The 19,686-nt window shown below is 35.7% G+C and overlaps 1 protein-coding gene across 6 annotated transcripts in view; it reads left to right on the forward strand.

Moving 5' to 3' along the window:
• Positions 1–19,686, forward strand: part of SNCAIP (synuclein alpha interacting protein) — a 222,024-nt gene that overhangs the window by 90,548 nt on the left and 111,790 nt on the right. For 5 of the 6 annotated variants that reach the window (XM_007497827.3, XM_007497829.3, XM_056804502.1 and 2 more), the window contains one exon: positions 11,012–11,114. In XM_007497827.3, the coding sequence (XP_007497889.2) occupies positions 11,058–11,114 (57 nt within the window). In that variant the 5' untranslated portion in view covers positions 11,012–11,057. Of the gene's footprint in view, positions 1–11,011; positions 11,115–19,686 lie in introns of those variants that run through there. The other variant, XM_056804503.1, reaches the window with a different exon arrangement.

Here is a 19,686-nt window from a genome sequence, read left to right on the forward strand (position 1 = left end):
TTGGTAGCTCTTGGAAATGCCTGACAGCTACTTTATAAGCTATTCACACCTCATTTTTTGACCATAAACACTTTGGCTCTGCTTGATCACCCATCTCATTCTTTTCTTAAGAGCAAAGACCTTTTTTAGTTTATTATTTTAAAAGATATTTTATCTATTTCATGTAAGAATTTATAACATAAGTTTTCTAAAGTTACATGGTCCAAATTGTCTTCCTACCTCCCTTTCCTCTCCTCCTCAAAGATGGTAAGCAACTTGATCTGGGTTTTACTTGTATTAGCATGCCAAACATATTCCCTTATTGTTCATTTTGAAAGAGAATGCTCATATAAAATCAAAACCCCAAAATAAAATCCCAAATAAAATGAAAAATCATATACTTTGATCTCTATTCCAACTCCCAACAGTTCTTCCTCTAGAGTTGGAGAGTATTCTTTGTAATAAATTCCTCAGAATTATCCTGGATCATTGTATTGCTGAGAGTAGCTAAATCTTTCAAAGTCGATCTTTCCACAGTATTACTGTTACTGTGTACAATGTTCTCCAGGTTCTGCTTGTTTCACATTGTATCAGTTAAGTCTTTCCATCGCTTTCTGAAATCATCCTGTTCCTTATTTCTTCTACTATAATAGTATCCCATCACCATCATTCGTCACAATTTATTCAGCCTTTCCCCAATTGATGGACGTGCCCTCAATTTCCTATTCTTTGTTACCACAAAAAGAACTGCTGTAATTATGTTTGTATAAATAGGTCCTCCCCCACTTGCTTTTGATCTCTGGCTACATAGTAGTGGTATTATTGGATCAAAGGGTATGCTTCCTTTTATAGCTCTTTAGAACTCTTGGTGCTGGACTTTCTTGGTAATATATAGAAATGCTGATGATGTGATGTGGGTTTAAACTGTATCCTGCAACTTTGCTAAAGTTATTATTTCAACTAGTGTTTTTAGTTGATTCTCTAAGTTTACTATCATATCATCTGCAAAGAGAGATAGTTTCGTTTCCTCATTGCCCACCTTAACTCTATTTTTTTTCCTTATTACTAAAGCTAACATTTCTAGTCCAGTATTAAATAATAGAGGTGATAATGGGCATCCTTGCTTCACCCCTGATCTTTGGGAAGACTTTTAACTTATCCCTATTGCAGATGATGTTGGCTGATAGTTTTGGATAGATACTACTTATCATTTTAAGGAAAGGTACATTTATTTCTTTGCTTTCTAATGTTTTTAATAAGAATGTGTGTTGTATTTTGTCAAAGGCTTTTTCTGCATATATTGAGATAATCATATGAGTTCTGTTAGTTTGTTATAATAATATATGATCAATATAAGATCAATTATGCTGTATTCCTGGTATAAATCCCAGCTGGTCGTAGTGAATGATCTTTATGATATATAACTAGTTTCTTCACAAGTATTTTATTTAAGATTTTTGCATTGATATTCATTAAGGATATTTGTCTGCAATTTTCTTTCTATGTTTTGCTCTTCCTGGCGTAGGTATTAGTACCATATTTGTGTCATAAAAAGAATTTGATAAGCCTTCTTCTTTGCCTATTTTGCCAAATACTTTAGTATTGGGATTAATTGTTTTAAAGGTTTGATAGAATGTATGTGTGTCCATCTGGCCCTGGGGATTTTTCCTTAGGGAGTGTATTGATGACTTGTTCAATTTCTTCTTCTGAGATGGAATTATTTATGTGTTCTGTTTCCTCTTGTTAATCAGGGAAATTTATTATTTTTGTAAATATTTATTCATTTCACCTAAACTGTCAGATTTGTTGACATTTAATTGGGCAAAATAGTTCCTAATGATTGCTTTAATTTCCTCTTCATTGGTGATGAATTCAAGCTTAATATTGTAGGTATTGGTAATTTGATTTTATTCTTTCCTTTTTGAAGTCAAATTAGCCAATGCTGTATTTTATTTGTTTTTTACATAAAACCAACTCCCAGTTTTACTTATTAGTTCAGTGTTTCTCTTACATTCAATTTGATTAATTCTCCTTTGATTTTTAGGAGTTTTAATTTAGTCTTTAATTGGAGATTTAAATTTTTTTCTTTTTCTAGATTTTTTATTTGAAACCCCAATTCATCAATCTGCTTTTCCTCTATTTGTTATAAGAATTCACAGATAGGAAATTTCCCTTAACTTTCGTGAGTAGTTTTGGTTCTGGCTGTGCTCTCCTCTCACAGTAGGGAAATAGATCTTCCCTGCCTACCTTCCAAGTTGTTTTCACAGGAGAGTTGCTTCACTCCTTCCCCTTGTTGGTTCTGTCATTCCTCTGTTCATTTTGAGGCACTATTTTAATGTTAGTTTGAGAAAATCCTCAGAATCCTTTCTTCTTTCCATGCTTCTCCTCTACCACCCTGGCTCTGCCTCCAGGAAGACCACCTGCAGACTTTTCTTTAAAGGAAATTCCAAAAAAACAAAGACACCCTTCTTCAACAGATAAAGAATAAATCTTTTTCACTATTAAAAAAAAGTATCCCAAGCTCTAAAATCAGTTCCCTGTGCTGATAGAAACACTTCATTTTGAAGAGATGCTGGAGTGTTTTCGTCATTGGTACAATCTTTCAAGGCCCTTGGAAAGTGGCAGATGCTCCAAAGGCATTAGAGAGTGCCAGACCTAGTTGGCATTCCTTTTCCTGGTTCACTGTCATATGGAACACTGTGAACCTCGGAGATATTTGATAATATTTAAATGTTTCAGATGAATGGAAATTAGTTACAACTCAGGTTTCTAGCATTCTGGGCATCTTCTAATATCTGCATCTTGGCTTTTCACTTCATTTCCTCTTCATATTTCCCTCCTGCTTTACCCATCTTGTACACATTTTTTATTGTGCCAAATCATGACAAAATGAAACCTTCACTCTCTTTTTTGTACTTTTCTTGCATTCTTAAACTGTGTATTGTCCACAAGATGAAGAACTTCTTAAAATTTGACTTAGTGATTTTTGGAGTCACTTCCAGCTTCAACATTTTGTGTTTAAACTTTCCATGTACCTAAAACATAGTACAAAGTATAGAACAGAGTCCATAGTTTAAAACGTAAAATTCTTGTTGATTGGTGCTAGTCACACTATGCCCCAGACAGAAGAATTTTCCATCTGTACTCTGAACGTCTCTACCAATGGATCACTGGTGTTGGCATTGTTACAAACATGAACATAAATAAGATGTACGCATGGCAGTTACACTAGTACTTTTTAGAACTCAGAACATAGTATTTCTGTAACTAAACCAATTGAAAGACAATTTAAGGAAAACTCAGACCTTAAATAAATAGAAATAACATTTCTTTGGGTCCTCATACCTAGACTCCCAGCTATTGTATGCATTTTGTAGTTTTCTGAATAGTATTTTTTGTAATATAGAGAAAAGCCAATTATTTTAAGGACTTAGTTTACATTTAGTGATTTTGCAGACTTATTTCTATCAATTTGTGTTGGATCTCCAGGCTTCTCCAAGTAAAGCATCATATTATCTACAAAAGATGCAGATATTGTCTGCAAAAGATATTCTTTTAAATCTCTTTTTAATTTTATCTTCCATGATTTGTAAATATAAATTAAATATAATGAACCTTAACTTTAACAACTTTCATCTTAATTTATTACAATAAGTAACATTTCTGGGTTTATGTAAAAGAAGAGTTATAAGAATAAATGACTATTTTTTTATAGTATTGGAAAGGATTCTGCCTCTTTATTACAGAAAATGATATTTTTAGTTTGTTTTTATGTAGATTCTGTTGACCATGTTAAGCAATGATTTGTTTATTCCTATGCTATTAATGAATAAAAAATAAGCAGTATTATATTTGGTCAAAAACTTTCTACTTCAACAGTGGCATGTTTTTAAAATTACATTATGTATCATGTGAATCATGTTCTTAGTATTAAACTAACCTTGAATTCCTGGTGTAAATTCTATGTGGTTATAGTGTATAATATTTTCTACATATTCTTTTAGCCTCCTTTTTATTATATTATAAAAACTTTTACAATAATATTTATTAGAGATAGGAGTCCATCACTTCCTCTTATTTATCTCTCTCTGACTTGGTTATTAGGACCATATTTGTCTTATGGAAGGTATTTGGTAAGATAACTTTTTTCTGTTTTTCCCTATTTTTGCAAACAATATATGTAACATAAGATCTAATATTTTCTTTGATTATTTGATTGTTCACGTTTAAATCCATCTGGTCCTGGACTTTGTTTCTTTCCAAAAGGTCACTTCCTTTCTGACAGGGAGGTGATGAATTTAACAAGCAGAAAATGCATATATTTTTGGATATGGCTAACGTAGGATTTATTTTGCTTAACAATACAAATTTGTGTTGAAAGAAAAAAATAATAAGTAAGAGTAATGGCAGGGACAGAATAATAAAATTTATTCCCTGAAAAATAAAAAAAAGTATTTTTTAAAGCATATATCTTACCTAACATTTTGACAATTTTGTTCTGGTTCTTACCTTCTTGCATTTATTTTTTCTTAGATTTGTTTTCTTAGATTTTCTTAGGTTTTCAAAGTACATCATCTTATTTCCAATTATTGTTTTTGTTGCCTATTTTTCTTTGAATCAATTAGCTTTCCTTTTTACAAGTTACAGCTATGAAGTTTTACATGTATTGATATCTTGGTGAATATAGAGACTGTATATCTGCCTACATATGCATATATATGTGTATATATGTTGTGCTAACATTATTTCATTGTCTATGAAGCCATTAAACATGATAGAGTTTCTGTGCTTTTCTGTCTTTGAAACCTACTTTAAGGAAGATGGTAGGGAAAGAAAAGAATGGGATCGTTAGTTAATCTATAATTTAATGGTCCTATCCTACTATGCTTTTTCAGATTTTGACCACTGGTTCTTAAACTTTCTTTATCTCCTTTTAATCCCTGATCCATCTTCTAAAGTTAGTTTTTCTTGTTTGTCTTGCTCATTCCCAACTTTACCTCCCTAATTTTTATTTTTAAACTCTTACCTTTTGTTTTAGAATTGATATAGAATATTGATTCTAAAGCAGAAGAGCAGCAAGGGCTACATATTGGAGTTAAATGACTTGCCTAGGCTCACATAGCCAGGAAGTGTCTAAGTCTAGATTTGAATCCTTCTCCAGGCCTAGCTCAATCTACTGAGCCACCTAGCTGCTCCTAATTTCCTTCAATCTCATCTCTTCCCTCTCTGTCCAGATTGCCCTATTTAATGTATTTCTACACCAAAATTTTTGTGAATATATTTGCTGCTGCAAAATAACACAAAACTTTAAATATAGAAATTAATATAAAACACAGTCATTAGATGCCCACATTCTCCTTCCCTTTCCTGCTCCATCTTCCTATGTTCTTTTTCTGGAATTGTCTAATTAATCATGAGAAATTACTTTCTTTTTTACTCATTTCTTTCCCAGTATATTTTCCTTCTTTTATTTACATTCTTAATAATTAGTAAAATAAATAAAACCTTCTATTGTTCCTCTATCTTTTTAAAAATTCTATCTGTGACCTTTGAATATAGTAGGATTCTAAAAGGTACGTACATTGCCCCCCCACTAGACTCAGCTCTACTGTACAACAACTTAGTCCCTTATGATTAATCAAATATATGCATTTTTCTTGAGTTTTATCATCTACCATATTTGTATTTCAAAGAGACTACCCAGCTCTAATTTTTAAATCAAGAATGCCTAAAAATCTTCTCTTCTTTTCAAAGTTATTTCCCCTGTAGGATTATCTTCAGTATTGCAGCATATAATTCTTGGTTATAAGCCTTTTTTTTCTGTTATCTTTTAGAAGATTATATACCAAGTTTTCTCCCTTTTGGGTTGTTTTATCATTGTCTTGGATGATCTTTAATGTGGTTCCTTGGTATTTGAGTTCTTTCTTTCAGGTTGTTTATAGGATTTTTTTTTTAACCTGGAAACTTGAGATATGGGCTCCTATATTTCTGGATATTTTCAATTTGTGGATTGTTTCCAGTGGTTACCATTAAAATTGTTCAATTTTTAACTTTGTTCTCTTCTTCTAAGGGCAGCTTCCTTTTAATGAAAAAAAATTTTAGATATGATATCCAAGTTTTGTTCATATGTTTATTCATATGTTTCATAGAATCAAATTTTCTTTCTTACTGAACTGGAAGTGTAGTGGTAACTCATGGGCTAGATCAGTGTTGGCAAACCTTTTAGAGACGGAGTGCCCAAACTGCAACTCTCATACTACAAGCTGCCTCTAATCTCAGACAGGTGAGGGAGGAAGTGCTCCCATTGGGTTGCTGGGCAGAGGAGTGGATCACGTGAGAAATGTCCTTAGGTGTGTGTTGAGAGGGGGAGGGGAGCAATCCCCTCAGGCATGTGTGCTACAGGTTCGCCAACACAAGGCTAGATCCTATTACTGATAAGTATGGGAGCTTTAATCTCTTCTGTTGCTGAACTGGTCTGGTTTGATCCTCATTAGACAACCTGGCGTTCCTCTACTCTCAGGAGCTCACTATATTGGTACTGGCCTTGGTGAAAATACCTGACAGGCTTAGCCTGAATGGACCCATCAGCTTTAGTTTCCCTAGTAAGAGGGATTAAAAGTGTCCACAGCCATGCCTAGAAAATCCAGTTAATCTTAAATAATTTCTCCTAAAACTCTTTTGTAGTTCAATTGTTTCTGATTATAGATATATTCTAGATTCTTCTCATTTTTTAGTCTCTTGCCTTTATTCTAATATTTCTCAGGTTAAGACTAAGTTTCATTTACAGTATTTTATTTTTAAGAGAATCTACTCCTTTCTGTCACGTTTTATACCCTTTATTCTAAGATGGCCTCAGATTCTTCCTAGCTGTGTGACTGTGGGCAATTCACTTAACCCCTATTGCCTAGTCCTTAATACTCTTCTGCCTTGGAGCCAATACATAGTATTCAGCTCCAAGGCAGAAGGTAAGGATTTAATTTTAAAAAAAAGAAGAATTCATGAAAAATTTTGCCTTTGTCTTTGTATTAATTAAAATATTTTTATAAGATGTTACTTTTTAAAAAAATGTAGTATCATTTAAGAAAGCAGAAACATAATTTTGAGTTATAGCTCCCTTTGGAGGTAATGCTCTCACTATCAGGTTTTAGTTTTATAAATCATTATTTCAATACCACTGATCTAATATGAATAGATACAAGTGATTCATTTCTGCTCTTGAGGAATGTCCTTCTAGAGAGCAAAGTTTGACCTTGATTACTTAGCTAGAGAACAGGAAACATGGAATTATTTCAGATAATGGAGTCACAGTATAAGAGACAAGTTTATAATGAGAATGGCAAGTATTTAAAAAATGAAAACCTATTTCAGATAACTGAGATTTAACCCTGTCAAATATAACTACACACTAGAAAGCTTCCATCAGAGTTATATTTTTTTAATGGTATCAGGGTGCCATTGCTCCTGCTGATGGTGATAAGTACCAGAAATGACCTGGAAATATTACCTTGACAGATTTAAAAGATAACCCCAGACAGCTCTAAGAGAGATGCTAATTGAATACTAGTTGAATCCGACCATTCTGGGAAAAATCAGGCCCTCAACAACAAAGTTGTTAGAAACAGAGGAAATGATCAAATCTCTAAATTAGGATGCTTGGGCAGCTTTTGGTTGTAAATTTTCCTTTAAATTAAAAAATAATTGACATATGTTTGTTTTTGCATGGCCTTTTTATTCCTAATCCCTTCTTCTACTTCAACAAGCCATCCCATGTAACAAAGGATAAAAAAGTCACCCCACAAACTGTTGTAGCAGAGATCTGAGTTTGGCGAAGTACTTTTCCTATCCCAACAGAATGGACTGGGCACTGAGAACCATGATTGCCTCTGATCATGGGTCTGGATTTTGGTTATGACAGTTGGTTCTGATAAAACCTGGCATGCATTCCCAAAAGAATCTTGCTATGCAAAATTTCAAAATAAAAACTGTAGTGCTCATGGGGAAAATGGAGTTAGGGTCAAAAAACTCAAAAACTTCATCAGTGACAAATTAGAGAGAAGATAAGGTAGCCAGTTTTATATGTTAAATGGTTAAAACATATGTAAATATGTAATAAATAATGGCTTCTCCTGCTGCACAAGTGAGGTGGTCAGGCCTCAATTCTAAGAGAATTAGAGGCTATAATGGAAGAGGGCAAAAATGGTATGGTACAGACCAAGCTTCCTATGCCCACAATCCCCACTGCATCAAAAGATGATATCCAATAAATGCAACCCTTTACTTTGACAAAGACCTCAAGTTTGCTTCTGGAAGTGGGCTCAGAAGGGTTAGAACTTATGAGTTATTGTAAAGAGGTAGAGTTTTCGACATTTTCATTGATTATTGTGGAAGTGTGAATTTTACTTTTACTTAACCCAGCTTAATCTTTAGAAATTCTAGCAACCAGGAATGTTTACACCCCATTTAAGGATTAACTGTGAGTAGGATGACCTATGACCAACATGTGCTAGCAAGTGACAAATAAGAAACAACTGATAGACTCCCCCTGGGCTGTCTTAAGTCCAGCTTAAGCTACCATTGGTACATGTGAGACACAAGAAGTGATGTAAAGAATGGTCTATATATTTTGCATCACTTCCTGTCGCTGGGCTCTCACTCAGAGTTTGGGAACTCCTGGCAGTGGTTTGGCATGTTTGGCTTGCCTGTGAGGTGACTGGGAGAATCTCTGTAGTGTGGGTTAGGTGAGGTGTCTTCCCTGAGCCACCTTGGTGACTGATTCCTCCTTTCCTCCTTTCTTTGACCTCCAAATTCCTATCTGGCTTTCCAGAGCAGTCCAATTTCCCTTTCCTCTCTTCTTCTTAATTTCTTCCTTCTATTGTAATTAAAACCACCATAAAAATTCCAAATTAACTTGAGTAATTTATTAGGATTGAATTAATCCCTGGCTACCACTAGTATAATATTTTCAGTCAATAACCCCTAATTTTTACCCTTAACAGTCTGGCTAATCCATGAAGGTAGGGACCAGTACCCTCAAATCTCTGTGAAACCTTTCTTTCCTCTTTCTCTTTTTATTACCTCTTCAAGTCAGTCTTTTCAACACTTAACTCATCAGTTCAAAACACAGCTGTGAGATCAGGTGAATATAAAACATTTTTTCTCTTTTCTCCTTAATTTGAATTGAACACAGCTGTTTTGTTTTGTTTTGTTTTTTAGCCTTAAGCAGCAGGACCCTGAAGTCTTAGCCAGGGAAGCTATTTCCAAATCTCCCTTCCCTCAGGGAACAAACAACCCAATAAGCCAACCTTCACTGACAATACTAGCTGACTAGATTACTCTTAACTAGTGGTGAGAAAGACCTGGAGAAAGTCCTGCTCCTGGAGATCTACTTTCTTTTTCTCTCTTTTTTTTTTCTCTAATTCCCATGTCTCTACTTTTTAAAATTAAGTGAGAAGTAAAAAACTTGGTGAGGCCAGCTAGGAAAAGTGGAGGCTTTGCTCAAAGAGAGAAATGGCTTTACTCTGAAGGGGAAGGAGAGAAGATTTGTGACCCCTCCCAAATCAAACAAAAACAGCCTTAGCCTCAGGTAAAAGGCTTTGTTTTCTGTCTCCTTTTGGCCTAGAGGACTTGATTGGATTAAAAGGCTCTTCAAAAGGGACACTACACCCAAATATTTTGTTTTCACCCCCTGACTTTGATTTTAACCCCTAGCCAGTAGCAATATCTACTGACTAAAACCAAAGTGATAAATAATATATATATGTGTATATATATATATATATATATATATATATATAAATGAATACTACATTCTACAAAATTTTTTATGACATTTGAAGCAAACTTGAAATTCACATAATGCTTAAAATGATACCTAATATATTAGTCCCTTTGGGACAAATTCATACTTTACAAACACAGATTATAGCACAGTTGATTATATTTTCCCTCTGGACTCACTCCTACTCTCTCCTCCAATTGTGGGAGAGTGGAAACCTTGCCTAGCTTCAGGTACCTCCATTCCAGGAGATCTTGCTACTAATGATTAGCTTGTGATTTTATTTAGCCCAGGCCAAGGATTATATAAGTTATATAGGCTCATATATTTGTCCTCTACCCATGATATTTTTGGAATGCTTATTAATTCATATTATTAAAAGTTCATAAAAAAATCTCTGAACTACAAGGCAACTGGCACTACTCCCCAGTCTGGAAAGCTTCCTAGCCAGTTAAATCTTTGAGGTCAGATAGCAACTGGCATCCATACTGTCTACAGCAAAGACACATTCAAAACAAAATTAAAACAAAATCATATTTATCTATGAGAACCATAATTAAAGTACAAACATGTAAATTGTGCCCAACAGTTAACACAATGTTTGTCTTCTAGCAGGCACTTAATAAATGGCTATTGATTAAATGAAATAAGTAAAATCAAAGAAATACTTAGCAACAAATAAGTTTCACCACTTGAACTTGGCAATAAAACTAATAGAGATAAGCAGAAAGAAGAGAAAAAAATCTCCCAGAATAGGTACAGTTTGTCTACTTTGTTCTGGACTTTCTTAAGTAGAAGAATGGAGATATAGGGTAAGAAAAAGTCATTGAAACACATAAAAATCATTTCTCTGGGGAAAAAAGTGCTCTCCATTTGTTGCTACTGGTGGTCTAAACTTTCCTCTGTTCAGTCCTAAATGGGATTGGAAGACTTATTTTTGAGATTCTGAATGACATTTCTTAGGAAGCCCATGTGTGTAGACTTTTTCTGTGATCTGTAGGATTCTACAAAAGAAGAGATAAAAACATTAGTTCAGAAAAACTAATGAGCATATAAATCAAGTCTGGTAAAATATCCACTATTATATATCTCTGTAAATAAGGAAAGAGGTTTACTTTCTAAACTATTTTCTGGGTTCATGGTGGGTTATTTTAATTATTTGATAATTTTTGTTTCATTCCTGTATTGGATTGGTTTCTTCTGGTTAAGTGGCTAACTTTTTTCTTTTATTTCTTTTCTGTTCCTCTTTTAAAACAGGGATTTCTAAGCATTCTAACCTGCCCAAAATGTTCATAGTGGAATAATGGAAGCCCCTGAATATCTTGATTTGGATGAAATCGATTTTAGTGATGAGATATCGGTAAGTATAATAATTTTATTAACCACCATTTCTTTTGTAGTATATAAATTATAAATTCTTCAAATATAATCTTAAGGATTTTTGATAGAAAGTACTTTTAAAATCAAAGAATCTTAGATATGGAAGGGTCTTTATAGGTAATCTAGTTGAAACTCTCAGCCAATGCAAAAATCACATCTTCACTATCCATGAAAGAGAATTCTGACCTCCCTACATCTTCTTTTAAATAAACTTTATTCATATCTCTTGTTTTCACACTTCCTCTATTACTAAATGTATCATTTCACTCTCCCTCCCTAAGAAAGTCATCATTTACAAAACAGAACAAAACTTTTTTTTTTTAATTCCAGAAAACTAAGGACCATATCAAAAGTCTAATATTATGTGCAGTGTTTGACATCCTCATTACTGTAAATAATTGGAGGAAGATGCCTTCTCATATCTCTTTTTGGGGGTCAAACTTGACCATTGCAGCTTTTAGGTTCTGTTGTTTTATTGCTGTTACTTCTATTTATATTTTGTTGATCATTACATATCTTATTTCTCTGGTTTTTCTTATCTCACTTTACATCCAACTCTTTGGACCACATGGTGTCAACACTGTCCATGGGGTTTTCTTGGCAAAGATATTCAAGTGGTTTGCCATTTCCTTTTCCAACGGATTAAGACTAACAGTAGTTGTGATTTACCAAAGGTTACACAGATAATAAGTGTCTGAGGCCAGATTTGAACTCAGGTCTTCCTGACTCCAGGCCTAGTACTTGGCCCTTTAGCTGCCTAATTATTATAATACATAATGACAAAGGCCAATTATTTTTATGGCTTTGTTTACCTTATCCTTTGATGATTATTAATTTTTCAATTAATTGTTTAGTTAAATGTTTTACTTAGACCATGGTATAAGCAAAATGATCATTTTTTCTTTTGGTTCATGCTTATTTTCCCAATTTTTTTCTTCCTTATATTAGTATAGCTAGCTTTTCTAGAACTATATCAAGCAAAAGTCATAACAATAGATATCTTTGACTTATCCCAGATCTAATAAAAAAGATCTAATAGGCCTAGAGATGGAGGTCCTGGGTTCAAATGTGGCCTCAGACACTTCCCAGCTGTGTGACCCTGAGCAAGTCACTTAACCACCACTGCCTAGCCCTTACCACTCTGACTCTAAGATGGAAGGCAATAGTTAAAAAAAAAATCAGCCCTGGCAAAAAAAACCCCAACAAAAAATATCACTCAACTCATTGATCTTCTTCCAAAAGGAAGGTCCAACAACAAAAACTGAGTCAGTATTTGAACTCAAACGTTCCAGACCTCAAGGCTAACACTCCACGCACCACACTAGCTAGGTTCCTCTATGTGAAGTACATACGTTTTGCATCTACAATTTTGTGAAACACACCTGCTTGGCCTTTATCCAGAAGTACTCCATATCTGGAGCTCCTTACAGCCACAAACTAGGTTTGGGTGGGAGGCAGACACTCTCCAGAGGTGGCTGAGCAGCTCTGAAAGGGGCTGCAAGAGCCTCTCAGGAGAGATCCTCCCTTGACGCTCCATGGACGCCACCTCGATAGACTTGCTGATCTGACAACTATTTGCAGAAGTGAAAATGAGCAGATGCCCCTGTTGGCGAGGTGGCGGTGCCCCCGTTCTCTACCCCAACCCTTTCCCCACCACTTTGTTTGGACGCCTGGCCCTGACAATCTCCTGATGAAGAGGAGAAGCCTTCATTTGCCAACACACACACACAGGTCTTTCCATAAAAGAAGGGAAACAGGCTTTCTGTCCCCTCCACTTTCCTTCAGCCCCACCAAACTTACACAGAGGACTGTCCAAGATATCTGTGTTTATCCAGACCGAGTCACTGTGCCTGCTTTACCTTCTTCTTCCACCCATCTCAGTCTTTGAAATGCTAACCATTATTATTTCACGTTTAGTCTGTTATTCCACTTCATAATGACGTCATCTAAAGTCTTAAAAATGTTTATTTCAGAGAGTACATTTCACTACCAACTGTGCCACATTTACTTCCCTTCCGGAGGTCCAGGGATGTTACTTCCTTTCAGGAATTCAATCCACAAACATGCCGTAATTGCAGTAACCCAGACCCTGTACGAGCTGCTAGGAATGATGAGAGAAAAATGGAATGATCACTACTCTCAGGCAGTTTACATTCTATTAGGAAGACACAATGTCTATACGTAAAAACACAAAGCTTGTATCAAAGAAGAAAAGGTTCATTTCGAGAGGCTCGGCACACTGGCCTCACAAACAGTGATGTGAAGAACAATACAGCCCTTTAAGAAGATTGCAAATGTCTATTGAGTCTGACATCTTGGCAAAAGAACTCGATGTGGGTCAACCTGCTCATCAATTCATAATTGCCCCTCGACGCTTGGGTTCAACATTCAAGAGTGGCTGACGAATGGGCCACCATCATGCTTGATTGTGTCTCAGAACTTTATGGGAAAAGGACCAGAAATGACTTCTAATGATCTCTTCTAAATCCGAGCCGAAGCAAGTGCGTGCCTCTGTTTGTCTGGTTACACAGGGAGCAATCCGTTACCCAAACTGAAAAACGCAAAGGAATTCACCTTCGGTTCAGTGTGGTAGAAGTAAAAGGAACGTCTTGGTAGACACGCTTTTCTTTTGAGGACTCCACGAGCCTCTATTGCTGACAAAACAGAAGCCCTTTTCCTCATTAAGTGTTGTTCTAGGGAAGGAAAACGCACATTTCATTTGAAAAATATGTTCAGGAAGGAAGACACACTCGCTCGTCTAACGCTTGTCTCGCGCTTTCCAGTCCTAATCCTTTTTGCACGTGGTCTCGACCTTACTTACGTGTAATGCCTTCCTGCCTTGTGGCCGTGAGTCCATTTCTTGTTTTAATTACAATACAGGTTGTGTAATGGGGCGCCACAACCATAAAATGATCGGGTTTTCACCTTCTGAGACATAACACAGAAAACAGCAGAAGGGGTGGACAGCCGTTCCAAAGCTACACGGTCTCCTCACCCCACCATGAAGAGTTTAAAGTAGATGTTCCTGGATCCCTTCCAGCCCAAAAGGCAGAAGAGTATGCAACAGCCCTGCCCATCCATTGTGGGGAGAGAAGGATGTACTGAGACAGGAAGGTTCAAAAGGTGGCCAAAACTAGCTTTTCACAGTTTTTAAAGACGTATTTCAAATCAATGAAGTCTACACACACGTCCCTCTCAGGAATGCTGTTCACCTGATAGATACTGAACGTTACTGGGATGTGCACGCTTCATATTTGAGATCAGAAAATCACCATTTTTAGATCAACAGTATTGCACACGAGACGGATCGTCTGGGCAAGATCAGCTGTAACAAAAATGGGGACTGTGGATTTTAAGGGTTATCTCGACTGATTTCGAGGTCAGTGTGGTATAAAGGAGAGTTTCTGAGTAGATCAGAGGTTCTGCCCCAGAAATGATAATGGTGGTGTGATCCTCAGGAAGTTCTTTGATTTCTCTTTTTCGCAGCCGTCTCATTCATATAGAGAAGGTAATAATAGCTACATAAGTAAGAGGGTCGTCATGGAATTCAAGGGGGAGTTTCAAGAGGCTGAAGATCCCAAACGATGCTCGTTTCATTTTTCATTACTTAGTAGGACATTTTGCTGAGAACTGCCAATTTCCTCAATTTTAGGGTTTGTGCTGGTCATCCAGAGACTTGTCTATTAAGCAAGTGAACCAGGTACGACAGACCACCGCTCCCACCAGAATCTGTGAGTTCTGTGGGCCAGACCGCCCTCACTCTGGACGGAACACCCAGGCCGAGACTTATGAAACATGCAGTCTGAAAAGTGAAACAAAAGTGGAAGAAAAAGATCATAGCTGCGACCTAGACCGTGAGGAAAAACCGCGACCTGAACAATTCTCTGAAGCTGGATTTTTATCTGGAGACCTCAGCCCAACTCGACACCTATGAAACTATAGTGAAACAACAAACTCAATACCCAACTTTGGAAGAAATTACTCTAGGTTTAATTTTGAGCGACGCTGACGTCTTGCCGCTGCGCGTGAACGCCGACACAAGGCCCCAACCGCACCTCCCGTCACAACTGGCGCCCCAGGCCCCGTGTGCTACAGACTGTGCGCCTCAGCCTGTGGACTCCAAAGCCACAGGAGGGTACACCGGAGATGAAACTGCACAAAGACACTCGACATTCTGTAAAGCTTAAAATTTAGGGCAGACTGAGGCATCTGAGGCAGGTAGAAATTAGTTTCTCTCTGCAAGGAGAATTATATATTTTTAGAGGTTTATTGAAGAATAAGGATTAACGAAAATACAGGATTACAAACACGTGGTGTGTAGGCCACAGAGGCCTAGACAAGACCTCACCTACATTATGGAAAGAGCCGAGTCTGCTCCAAAATGGAAGTCCAAAAAAAGAGAGCCCCGCCTACGGGGAAGGCCCTTTAAGTAAAATTTTGTTCTCGTCCCAGGTGAGAATTCAGTGAGATTAGAGTGCATTCTGGGAGCTAGCAAGGACTCCTGGGGAATAGAGTCCACAGTTCAAATCTCAATTTTACAATTCTCGATCACCGAGAGACTACCACTACTCTAGGTTTAAAATGCCAACTTAAGTAACAAATGGACCAAGTTTATCACAATCATATCAGATCCCATTTGCAATGAATACATGGAAAAGAAATAGCAAACAAATATGCCAGTTGTTACCAGTGGAAAATAATTTCAAAATAATAGACATTCAAACATATACTCTAGCTCATCACTTCATCAATAGAAGTGTATTAATAGCAATCTAGGAAAACATTTTGCATAAATAACATTTCCAGGATAACAATGGATTAATTACAGGAGAAAGAATTGCTCCTATACAAAACAACTGTCCCAAAACAATATTAAAATAAAAATGTTAAAAATCAAGATTTTGATGTTACCCCAACTATACATGGTACAAAGAATAACCAGAAAGGGGTATTTTTTTAAGATCTATAAAATAAGAGTAAATTGGAAAATCCATTCAATAGCCTGCTCAGAGTAGAGAAAATAAAAAATATATACAAATATATAAAATAAAATATCTAGAGATAATGGTAGGATTAAGAGAGGGAGAATATCATCATAGACAAAAAAAAACCATAAAACAAGACAAACTTTTAAGACAGATTTTAAAATATCAAAATAAAACAATAAATAAAGACAAAACTATTTTTAAAATGAACCCTTGACCATTTGCTAAAAAGGCTAATTTGGAAGCTACCCCCTTCAGGAAGGCTGGAACAGTGATGGGGTGAATGTATAAGAATGATGTCATTTAACCTGAGGGTTATATTTTCTATAAATAAGGGGTTTCCCCTGTAAATAGGGGCTTTTTTCTTTTTTCTGTGCACCTTTCTCTTCCTTTCTCTTTCAATTAAGCATTGCATGTGAAATGGCTTCCTGGTTCCTTGAATAATGGCTAAAGAGGGTGTACTTTGAAATTTCAAGGTCCCTTCAATTTCTGCTTCACTCAGGTAGGAGAGGAGCTAGGTTTGAGGGAATCATAGCTCACAGTGAGGCACATAATTAGAGAGGAGCAGAGTGCTTATGCCCCTTGCCTCTTCCTCTCCCAAAGTCTGACTACATCACCAACTCCCCTGCCTAGCAGTCCAGTGGGAGTGCTACTTCCCTCCCCAGGGTGGAGTAAGGGGCGTGTTCTTTTTTATAGGTTAAACAATAGGAATTATGTAAAAATTAAAATTATCATAGTCAAGGTGATAAACATTTGGCTGCTTTTTTATTGGCAGCTTAGGAAGAACAGATGATTTTTTTTCTTCCTGTTTCTTCCCATGGTAGGCAGTAAGAAGAACCAGAGAAGATTTCCCAGCACTCTAATAATAATAAAATCTTTCAGCTAAAAACATATAGTTGAGGGGATTTGGAAAGGGATATGCCAATGCCCCATTCAGTACTCCCATCAATTTTCAGCGGATGAGGAACATGGTTGATTCTCAGCTATTGATCACCATCACCTGTAGTACCAGCCCACCAAAATTCTATGTATGCATCTAAAGGGGAGAAAGGAAGTTCATGAGAAAGTAAGGTTTTGGGGAAAAATAAATTCTGATTTGGTCATGTTGAGACATCCAGACTGAAAAGTCCAAAAGACATTTTATGATATGGGCCTGGAGCTTGAGAGGGAAATTAGGGCTGATAGTTCTGGGAGTCATTTCTGATCCATTAGGTGCCAATGAGGTTACCATGTGAGGAAATTATATAGAGAAATGAGAACATATATTTGTCCAAGGTAAATGGGTTCCTTATCCATTCATGTTTAGAAATAGTTAATTAATTAAGATAAAATAAGAATTGATCCTATAGAATATTAAAGTATTTACTAGACATGGGTTTACTTTTTTCTGTTTCATTTTCAGGACAAGTATTTTTAAATTAGGAAATATAACAAAAATATTATTTTTGAATTTTTTGTACATTATTCTGTTTCATCAGTTCTGTATGAGATGTCCTAGTACTGGTTTATTTATAGAGTATTCAATTTTTTAAGAAAAAATATGCACCAATATGCAACCTTCAGGGGGAAATTTTTATGAAATGCATCTTCATAATCACCAGGAAAAAATGGTTGATTCTTTTAAAAATTTAAATGTCTGTTAAAGTGCTTTGGGACAAGAAAGCCACCATATTTCTTTTTTTATGTGAATTTATATTGATATATTTTATTTTCAAATTGTCTCCCTGTATCTCTCTCTCTTTATATTTCCAAAGAACTATCTCAAAGAACAAAAAATAGTTTTCAATAGAAGAAGAAAACTTAAGCATCAGCAAAAAAGATTAATATATTCAAAATGATATTCCTTATTTTTGTAGTATTTTATGAGTATGATTTATGACATTTAAGTCATACAGTTTGTTAGTCATCCCCCAATTATTGATATCTACTTTTTTTCCTGTTCTTTGTTACCACAAAACATGCTATTATAAATATTTGATATATATGAGGATTTTTTTGGTTTTGCTTCCTTATTCCAGTTATTTTTTTAATTTCACATTTTCTAATATTTTTATTCGTTTTATTTTGTTTTGTTGTTTCTTAATGTCTCATTAACTTCTAGTTGCTCAATTGTAATTTTTCAGGAATTATTTTCTTCAGTCAATGTTTTTAACCTCCTTTTCCATTTGGCCAATCCTGATTTTTAATAATTTGGTGGGTTTCTCTAGTGACTCAATAAGAGGTGGGCCACTTGATCAAAAAGCATTTATTCTACGATGGATACTGGTGATATAAATACCAAAATTTTAAAAGTTCCTTTCCTTATGGAATCTGATTCATACTCAAGTATATACAAACTAGGTACCAAATAAATACAAGATAATGGAAGTGAGCAAGTGGTAAGGAGGAATCAGGAAAGACCTCATGCAAGTGCTGGCATTGGAAATGATTTTTAAGTTTCCTTAGTCATAAGGAAAATGAACATTGAAGAAGACAAAGGGGACAAAGGAATCCAACAGAGAAATGGTGAAGTTACAGGATATGGGTTAAAGGCTAGATTGGCGACAAGTAAAATAAAATGGGAAGAGATAAACTTGGAGAATGGAAATACGTCATAGAGCCAGAGGTTAAGATAAGGTATTAATAGCAACCATGTGTAGGGAACTTGTATAAGTCATCTTTATATTCCCTTCACAATATCTTGCATAGAATAGGTGCTCAGTAAAAACTTATTGAATGAATAAATTAATGAAAAAAGTTACCAATTCTTAAGGAGCATCCATGATATAAGGGAGAAACTGAGTCATGATTAGCTTAAAAGTCTTATTTCTTCTACATATATCTAAATAGAAAACAGTCATTTTTAAAGGGTTGTGCTTACCATTAGAGTATATTACATGAGAATTAGGGAGTAAAAGAGCTTTTGCTTTGTTTTATTTTTACTTCATCTAAAGGGAAGTAGTAAGTAGCAATGGAAAGTAGATTTGGTGCCAAAGCACCCAAGTTTGAATCCCAGCTATACAGCTTACAACCTTTATGGCTTTGGATGAAATCACTCTTGCTGGGTTTCAATTTTCTTTTCTGTAGAATGAGGGTGTTGGATTCAGGGGCCCCTTCCAGCTCTAAATCTATGATTCTGTGAAATCCAAGGCTAGGTCACTTAGCTTGTGTAGCCAGAGAAAACACACACACACACACACACACACACACACACACACACACACACACACACGCACTATGTCAAGTTATAAAAATAATTTAATCATTTCTAAAAATCTCATTTGCTCCACCTTTCAATGCTGCCGCTCCTAATCTTGTCTTCTTACTGCACTCCTGTTGTTGTGTCTGCCTGTTGGAATGTTGTGTAGGAGGAATTCATGAACCTTAGAATAGTTATTTGGATGACTTTGGTTATTGTTCTTTCAGAAATCTGATGGGACCTTCACATGTTTAAAGGGCTCTAGCTGCTTGGAATTTTTGGTTCTTAAGATTATGTGGCTCATTTCCATTTGAGTAATGTCTGCACATTCACCCAACTGGCTCTAGTTAGGGGGAATATGGGCCAAAGATTTATAGTCCTAAAGAATA

This window comes from Monodelphis domestica, chromosome 7 (genome assembly GCF_027887165.1).
Source record: "Monodelphis domestica isolate mMonDom1 chromosome 7, mMonDom1.pri, whole genome shotgun sequence".
NCBI lineage: Eukaryota > Metazoa > Chordata > Mammalia > Didelphimorphia > Didelphidae > Monodelphis > Monodelphis domestica.